The sequence below is a fragment of the Durio zibethinus genome, chromosome 20, assembly GCF_047325235.1.
Source record: "Durio zibethinus cultivar Kanyao isolate XHJ-2024 chromosome 20, ASM4732523v1, whole genome shotgun sequence".
NCBI classification, from domain to species: domain Eukaryota; kingdom Viridiplantae; phylum Streptophyta; class Magnoliopsida; order Malvales; family Malvaceae; genus Durio; species Durio zibethinus.
The window spans coordinates 3162229-3171578 of NC_143181.1; the positions used below are offsets into that span (position 1 = coordinate 3162229).

The window sequence follows — 9350 nt, forward strand, 5'->3', positions numbered from 1 at the left end:
GGATATATGTGAGAGTGAGGGAGAGAAAGGGTGGATATTTAACAGCTAAATAAACAGTGAGTTACGGAGTCATAGGTGGCGTTGTCCTTGTGGATTGGGGTATCCTCTCCCCTAGTTATCTCATGATCCACTTTCTTATCCTCTGTCCACCCCCAGCCATTGGCTCTTATTGTGAATCTTTCTTTCGATTTTGCAAGGATTTTGCGTTCTCACGTGGTTCTCATAACTCCTTCCATTCCATCCTTCCCTCTCAATTCTTGCTCGACATCAGGGTTTAGCAGAAGTTCAAAAATCAAACCATGCATATATATACCTTAGGATATGCTGTATATTTCAAGGAAACCAGGAGTAAATAAAAGAAATCTCAAATGATCCAATGTTGGGATTTCGGTTTGACATAAAATGGGTTTGCCAAAGAAAACATTTTGGCCTAAATGGATTTACCAAGCACGCTGGAAGCAGCCTGTATCCCATATATATATATATATAATATAGATTTGCCTTTTTCCACAAACAGGGCAGGCTGCTTGGCTTGGCTTGTCATGTCTTGTCTCGTGTTCCAGACTGATATTCTGTACGTATTATCTCTATTCTTTAGGAACTAAACTTAGGAAAAATCATATTTAACCATATCAATGTTCTAAATGGTTGATTGTTGAATAGAAAAATATTTGGCGGTAGATTTTGCTAATAGCTGTTTCTGCAGAGAAAGCACTTTAATTCTTTTTGACAATTATCTGATTGAGTCTGGAATGATCTTCATCAGATTAAACTACATGATTTGGTCATGGTTACCAAATGCTTAGTACTACTATTTTAATTGTTTGTGTATAATTATTTTTTACTCTTCATACTCTAAAACGCATTTTATGGTTCCTCGGTTTAAAATTCTCCATGTCACAAAGTCACAGCAGCAATGTCATGAACCGTGCATTTTTTATGTTGAAATTATGTGACCGTACAATATCAAATCTACTCATAACCGAGATTAACCTCTCACAAATCTATTTTCTCATGGACCATAAAGATATCGGAAATGAGAACTCTTTTCTCCCCACGCCCATCCAAGCTCAACTCCAGCAAACTTAAAACACCATGATCTTCCTCTTGATCCCAATGAAACTAAAATATCCATCGCGGTACCACCAACCTTCGAAGGTGCTCGCACAAAAGGCTTCACTGGAGAGCACTCAACCAAGCTAATAGCTTCCAAGGTACCCACACAATGGCCTGCTCCAAGGCCCACGCTTGCCCGCAAACTTGCTCAGGGATCATCATCCCATAGACAAGGTCTCGTCCGTTGCTCCGCATTAAGAGTCATGACAAGACCAAGACGCACTAATTCACTAAAGCCAGACCATGACAAGCAACCTGGGGATGGAATCTAATGTCCTTGAGCTCATTAGGAATTGACTGACTGACTCACATTGAGGAGAAAAGTTTTTTTCTAATGCAAATGCTTTCCAGTGTTTTTTGTCTTTTTTTTAAAAACGGTGATCTCTGTTCCCTTTATTTTTGCCTATTTTGCTTTCTCTCTTACGCTTGTAAGGTCCACATCTCTGACTAAAATATAAGCCTACATATTCAACAATCGGACAGTAATGGTCAAAAATTTATCCCTCCAGATAGGATCGAGCAAATCCCTCCAAATCTGTTCAAACTCGAAAGTTATTCAAATTTTAAGAAAGTTTAATTAAAAAATTAAAATCAGTTAAAGAATTTGAATATAACTTTTAGATTTATTTAAATATCAGATTAAATCTTAAACAAAAATTTTAAAATATAATCCTAGCTCAATTCGATCAAAATTCATATATATATAAAATTTTTATTTTTATATATATATGTGAATTATATATAAATTAATTTATATATATAAATTAAAAATAAAATTTATATATTTTAAAATATATAATTTATATTTTTAATTTTTAAGTTATATATATATGTAAATATAATCCCATTAAATTTAATTCAATAATATTTTATTTTATTATATAAATTAAATTTAATAGATGAATTTTGATTTTTTTTTTAATTTGAATTAAATTTGAAAATATTTAAAAACTTGAAATTTCAATTCTCACCAAATACGAAACAAATATATCAACTATTAATATCATATACAAATTCCGCCCAAACCTGACCCGACCAGCCCCCTCATTGTTTGCTTTTAGTTACTCCTTTTCTTCTCCATCCTCCCTTCAAATTGTATTAATGAAAGTATCTCAACATTGATCACTTAAATTAAGCCTTTGACAATGGAAGATTTAACATGTGTTTATACTGTGGAATAATGGAATTGATAAGTAAATGGGGTCACCAAGAATAAAAATGTTGAGGTGCCTGAATCCGCTTTATCGTCAAATCCTTGATTCTATACTTGTGTTATTTCTTTCATTCCTCTTTATCATTTGATAAAGGGTAATAATTAAGTTTTGGAAGTGTTAGGATGATTATAGATTGTTATGAATAGCTTTTGGCTTTTGACATTTCTCATAATAATGACTAATTCTTGAACAAGGTAATATGCCTTCATGGGAGGCTTATGATTCATGAAACAGTTTTAAATTGATCTTCAGTTAGCAGCCTGGGATTAATAGTTAGCAGGCAACTCTTTGGCTTGCCAAATGCACTAATTCTTGGTTTTTTTATTATGAAAAAAAAAAAAGCTCAGTGCTTTATTTTATTTTATTTTTATCTCTGCTCTGTGATTGATGGATTCACTCATCATTACTCTATAATCAAAAGAATCCCTTCCCACCTCTGTGCAGAGACACACTCTTCATAGTACTACTTCCACTTTCCCTCCCAAACTCAGTCTTCCTTCGAGGGGTTCAAACCAAATCATTTACATTTGAAAATCTGTCTCCATAATTACCTTCATGCACATCTCCATGCAAGCTTCGCTACATTTAAAAAACAACCGTAGCAAATGCCAAAGCCCAGATAAAAGTAAATGAAACAAACAAATTGTTCCTTTGCTTTCCTTTTGTTAGCTCCCTGTCACTACAAGAAAGACAAAAGGAAAGAGTAAAAGCAACAATTGACCACCAAAAAGGAGAGTAAGAATTAATGAAAAGAAAAATAGGAGTAACCCATTAATCAAAATAGATAACAATATCAGTATCCACAAAAAAAAAGAAGCACAGCAACTGTCTGTAATTATGTTACCTATCTTCCGAAGTCATAAGGCACCACAAAAACACTAAAGTCATGGATAGTACTGTTTAATTTTGGGTAGAAATGATAACTACAACATTATTTGGAACTTTAAGATGCTCTCAAATTAAATTTATTGTTCAATAGCTTTTGCAAATCAGGTAGTGGTATCAATGAAGAAAAAACATTTTCTTTCCAGGAAAACATTGGCAGAACAAGGGGGAAAAGAGCCGAAAAAATAAACTAGTATCTTCACACAGAAACGTATGTTCCAGTTTGTGTACACTCTTCAGATAAACATTTTTTAGATGGTGGAAAAAAGAAGGATTACAGTTAGATAAGCATTACTGACCCACTTCCCACTTATTGTCTGGAAGCAGGTGTTGACTACAAATTACCAACAATTTTCTACAAGAAAAGCAAATGGAGTTTCCAATCTTTTTCTACAAATCAAAGATATATTTTAAGTTTTATCCCTGATCAGTAATAAGGGGTACTAGAAAACGCGCCTTTAAGACCAGTTCATAACATATGCACGCTCTTACGGCGGACCAACTTTGTACATCCTATATGTTGTAAATTTTAGTCTTTCAGGTGTGCTGAGCATATTTCAATCCTTCCTATGTGTCTATGTACCACTAGCAAAAGGCCGTTGTCAAGAGGATGCTACAGGTTTTTTTTTAATTATCATTTTGGTGGCTGAAACCCGCTGTTAAAAGTTGCTTGCTGCAAAAACTTGCACACCCAACCCCCCCCCCCAAAAAAAAAAAAAAAAAGAAAGCAGTGACGGTAGGAAATATATATAGCACATCATTTACTTCATCTCTTTTCTCTTTTTTTTTTATTTCATTATTGTTTTCATAGGATTTCTTTATTTGCTTTGCATACAAAGCAATTTTCCTGAGAAGAAAAAAAAAATGGAATTCTAATAACCCTCTAGCCAGCGCTTCCTTTTAAAATAAAGAAAAACTTGGTTTCGCTGTCACCCTAGCATTACAGTTGAGGATCACAGCCAAGTTTTATCAGGGTCAGATGAATAAAGCACAAGTTCAGCAGAGGTCACATCAGATGACCCACTCAATTCACCTTTCTTTATCAAAATCTACGATGGGTGATTGGCTGTGACTATTTTTTATCGTCACAGTCACAAAAAAATACTACTATATATTTTGAGGATTCTTCTTAAATATTACTACTACAAATCCTATTAGGTTTTTGTGTGTTTTGTCCGATCGCAAGCATTGGTTTTTTTAATGATAGCTTTGAACGAAATTGGAGCAGTTTTTAAGTTACCAGGGCAAACGAAAAACATTAGATTTAAAATTGGATCCTCCTTGAGTTTGCAGAGTGGCACAGAAGGCTGTACTGTGTGAAGTGACTGAATGGCAGTGTTCTGCCCGTCAAATCTAAGGCCCTGTGCTGTGACTGTAAATTTAACGCAAACCAGTTTTGGCCATCTGACCACCCCGTCTCCCTATTGGCTATTTCACTACCCACTAGATTTAAATGACTAGTTTTGCTGCCAATATTGGAGCGTGAAAAAGAGTGTGTGTGGAAAAAAGTTGGTAATTATTTTCTGGGTTTTTGTTTTTCTTCTTCAGTCCAGAAGTAGTGGAGTTTTATATGGGCGCATTTGAGATACTAAAACGAGGCTTTGTGAGTGTTTATGCAAAAGGTTTTTGGTGTTATATTTGTATCTGGGATTTTTGTAGGGTTTAAGAGAGAGCGTTAAGGAAAAAAAATAAAAGGTGAAGAGGAAGAAAAGCAAAAGGAACATGGTCTTTCTAATATATAACACAGATCCCTATGGAATGAAGGGGCACCCCCAGCATTGCTTGCTTGAATTCGTTCTTTTCGTTTAGTTTAAAGAGACCAGTTTTGTTCTCTTTATAGCGAGAGAGACACTGAGAGAGAAAAAGAGAGAGAGAGAGAGTGTGTGTGTGTGTGGGTGCATAGATGATCAAACAGTCCCGGGCCATTGAAAATGTTCTTGCAATGAGTTCTGCTAAACAACAAAAGACCATGTTTTCAGATGGGAGGTGGTCGTGAGATTTCGGTATCATTAGTTTATTTTCTCTTCAATGATTGAGTTGCCTTGCAGCTGGGTATATAACTGCTGAGGAATTTCTTAGTAAGAGAAGCAGGAGAGAGAAGAAGATGAAGTCTATGAACGACAATAGCAATGGCATCAACAATAACTGGCTGGGTTTCTCTCTTTCAACCCACCTGAAAATGGAGGTAGCTACTGGTCCCCAACACCGTCGTCATCAGTACCATCATCATAGTCAAGATTCAGCGGCAGTTGCTGCTGCCGCTACTTCTGTATCTAATGCTATTCCTACGAGCTTCTACTTGTCTTCTCACCTCAATGGTTCTGGAATTTGCTATGGAGTTGGAGAAAGTGGAGGCTTTCACGCTCCCTTGCCTGTTATGCCACTTAAGTCAGATGGGTCTCTAGGCATCGTGGAATCCCTCAGTCGATCACAATCAGAAGGTTTGCTTCAGCTTTTTGCATGTCTCCCTATTTATCCCATTTGGGATTATCTTATTCGCATTTTTGGTTGTTATAAAACTTCTATTATTCAATGCTTTTTTTTTAAGGAATTGTACCTACTTCGTCTCCCAAACTGGAGGACTTTCTGGGTGGTGCAACTATGGAAACTCATCAATATGAAAGCCATGAAAGGGAAACAATGGCTCTGAGCTTAGACAGCATGTACTACCACCAAAATGCAGACCAGGAAACCAATAGGCAACATTCTCTGGACCATCTTCAAGAACCTTTTAGGCAACAAGGCCAAGAGTTTCCTGTTCATACTCACCCCTACTATTCAGGACTGGCCTGCCAAGGCATGTATCAGTCGCCATTGGAGGACGAAACCAAGGATCCCCAACTTGCAGTCTGTGATTCCCAGATTCCTCAAATTGGGCAGGATGCAATGCCTTGCTTTAAAAACTGGGTAGCTAGGCACTACTCTACCCATAGTTCACTGGAACAGCAGATGACTAGTAGCATGGTTGATGATGGAGCAGCTTCTGGGTCTGTTGTTGCAATGGGTTGTGGGGATTTACAGTCTCTCAGTTTGTCAATGAGCCCTGGTTCTCAGTCCAGTTGCGTTACAGCTCCAAGGCAGATCTCATCTACTGCCACTGAATGTGTGGCCATGGAAACAAAGAAGAGGGGGCCCGGAAAAGTGGGAAAGAATCAACCTGTTCATAGGAAGTCCATTGACACATTTGGACAGAGAACATCCCAGTATAGAGGTGTTACCAGGTCAGTTCACACAGTTCCTTAAGCCACTACATTTCATTCTTGGGTCTTGTTGAAATAGTTTCCTAACTGTTTTCATTACTACTGCTTAATTATTCTTTTTTCTTTCCATTATGCTGCTACCATTAATCGTGCTTCTTTTCCTGTATTATTCTGTTCTGAAATGTCTTGTTTTCCTTTCTCAAAATATTCAAATAACATTTGTCAAATTGCCTCCACCAGACATAGATGGACGGGTAGATATGAAGCTCATCTCTGGGATAACAGTTGCAAGAAGGAAGGGCAAAGCAGGAAAGGGAGGCAAGGTTTGTCAAAAGCAAAAACAAAACACATTTACAGTATCAATTTGGAAGTATTCCTTCTTTTGACTGCAATTGTTGGTCCATCTGTCTTAATGGTCTGACTTGTGTTATTAATTCCTTCTTGTCATCTTCGTGCTCCTCGTGGATGCCTTTTCAATCAACTCATGCATTTTCAGTTTATCTTGGTAAGTATTTTCTTAACCAATAGTTAATCAAGCATTGTATTAATTAATCTTGATTTTATCTTTAATAATCAAGCTCACAAATGAATTTCAGGGGGTTATGACATGGAAGAGAAAGCTGCTAGAGCTTATGATCTCGCGGCTCTTAAGTATTGGGGGCCTTCGACGCATATAAATTTTCCTGTAAGTCAAACTTTTGGCAACTTATATTTGATCATTTCAGTTGCACAAAATGAAAAAATTTTGATAACAGAAAGAAACCATATGATTGCTTTTTCCTTTTCTTTTTTTTTTGGCTCTTGCTTTCTGCAGCTTGAAAATTACCGAGAAGAACTGGAAGAAATGAAGAACATGAGCCGCCAGGAATATGTTGCCCATCTAAGAAGGTTGGTTTCTGATTTGCATTCTAAAATCTATTTTTATTGTTTTTGCCTGCTGTGTCAAGTTAATGTATTCCTTATATTTGCAGGAAAAGTAGTGGGTTCTCCAGAGGGGCCTCAATGTACAGAGGAGTAACAAGGTGACATATTTTTTTTTATTTCCTTTTATATCGTTGAACCTCATCAATTTTTTTATTTCTTTTTAAGGACATTTTCATGTGCTGATTCCTTTTTTTATTTTTATTTATTTATTTGTCTAGACATCATCAGCATGGAAGATGGCAAGCTCGCATTGGCAGGGTTGCGGGAAACAAGGATCTTTATCTTGGAACATTTAGTAAGTAGTTTTGAATATCTTGCAAACAAGTTTTTCTTGAATCTGCTGGTAATTGTTTTCTTTGCCATTTCCTTTGTCATTTTTCATTCCTACTTCAATTTTGTTGACTCTACCATGGCATAAAGAGCTTTTAAAAGGCTAGTTTTTTGGACATCTCTGCTCTTATGTTTCCACTAGAGATTGGCAATGCTTTTATAAGGCTGATGACAGTTGCTTTAAAAACTGTACCTTTCTGATTTCAGTCACAATGAACTTTTTTAAGGCTGTTTTCCCTGGGAGCTGATAAAGATGGGAAAAGAAAAGAATTTCTTAGGCTAAAATAATTAATCAAAAGCTTAATCTTTTTGCAAGCCTAAAAATCTTTCCTTAAAGCTCGACATAACAAAAATTTGTCAATTAATGGTTGTAGCTTCATTTCAGGCACCCAAGAGGAAGCAGCTGAAGCTTATGACATTGCTGCCATAAAGTTTCGTGGTGTAAATGCTGTGACCAACTTTGACATAACTAGATATGATGTTGAAAGGATCGTGGCCAGCAACACTCTGCTTGCTGGAGAGCTAGCTCGGCGAAACAAAGAGACAGATTCAAACAATGAGGCCAATGATTACAATACACCAAAGCTAACCAATGGAGAAACAATTCAACCTGAAGTGAACAATGGGGATGAGTCAGACTGGAAGATGGTTTTGTGTGAATCTCCACAGCAACAACCTGTTGGTGCTGTTGAGCCGCTTGATCAGAAGTCCGTGAGTACCGCAAACTGTGGAAATCCGGCTTTCTCAATGGCCCTGCAAGGTCTCATAGGAGTTGGTTCAGTGAGCTCTAGCCCACCAATGGTGGATGAATCCACCAATGTAGGGACTCATTATTCTAATCCTTCTTCGTTGGTAACCAGTGTTAGCAACTCGAGAGAAGGCAGCCCAGATAAAACAGGCTCCACAATGCTCTTTGCTAAGCCTTCCTTGGCATCAAAGTTCATTAGTCCGACAAATGGTGTTAGTTGGTTTCCATCAGCAGCGGCTCAGCTGAGGCCTGCTGCTATCTCAATGGCTCACCTGCCCCTTTTTGCTGCCTGGAGCGATACCTGAATCTTTTTTCTCCTGTTACTGGAAACAAGTGAAGTTTTGAACGAGGCAGAAAAAGCAACAAAATCGGTGGAGTTAGTGGGAAAGTAAGATTTTGATTATGTCTTTATTAGGTGCAAAATAGTGGAGGGAATTTGGGATAAATGAAAGGACAAAGGTGGGGGGGACACCTGTCATCTGTCTGGTAACCAAAGTGCAAGAAACTTTTATTTTCAAGCTTTACTTTTCGGCTCATATTGTATGAAGGTTTTTACAAAATGGAGGGAAGGGGCTAAGAGAGGGAGCCTAATGATTAAATTCTATGCAATGATGTCGTCAATATTGAAGTGGCTGTTATATAATTGAATCTGCTTTTCTGCTTTTTATAGGTGTTGCTAAGTACAAAACCAGCTCAATGTTTCCCAATAATGCAAAAGGGGAGCTGGTTTTGACCACAATATCTCGTATCAGTCCCCACAGTTTGTTCCTCGAATCTGGATTGCACAATCATTACCATTCCATCTTTTTCTTTTTATCTCAGCTTTCCTCAAAGGAGAACGGACATTCCACTTCATTATTTCGTAAGGGTACACGAGATTATCAAAGGAAAAACTTTGGCTCCTTTTATTTTAAGATTTAATAGTCATAATTA

The 9350-nt window shown here is 37.1% G+C and overlaps 1 protein-coding gene across 1 annotated transcript; it reads left to right on the forward strand.

The window, feature by feature from the left end:
- Positions 1-5056: 5056 nt before the first annotated feature.
- LOC111314900 (AP2-like ethylene-responsive transcription factor ANT) lies at positions 5057-9057 on the forward strand. The gene is made up of 9 exons (XM_022916517.2): positions 5057-5656; positions 5764-6436; positions 6656-6738; positions 6912-6920; positions 7012-7100; positions 7230-7303; positions 7387-7437; positions 7558-7634; positions 8055-9057. Exons 1-9 carry the CDS (start codon positions 5320-5322, stop codon positions 8720-8722), a joined length of 2061 nt encoding a protein of 686 aa, XP_022772252.1. The 5' UTR covers positions 5057-5319; the 3' UTR covers positions 8723-9057.
- Positions 9058-9350: the final 293 nt, after the last annotated feature.

What these genes read in the sequence shown, in the direction of transcription:
- LOC111314900 (XM_022916517.2), top strand. Translation starts at nt 5,320, where the DNA reads ATGAAGTCTATGAACGACAATAGCAATGGCATCAACAATAACTGGCTG. An exon ending in CAGTCGATCACAATCAGAAG is followed by an intron (nt 5,657 to 5,763) that starts GTTTGCTTCAGC and finishes TTTTTTTTTAAG; the next exon opens with GAATTGTACCTACTTCGTCT. An exon ending in CAGTATAGAGGTGTTACCAG is followed by an intron (nt 6,437 to 6,655) that starts GTCAGTTCACAC and finishes TGCCTCCACCAG; the next exon opens with ACATAGATGGACGGGTAGAT.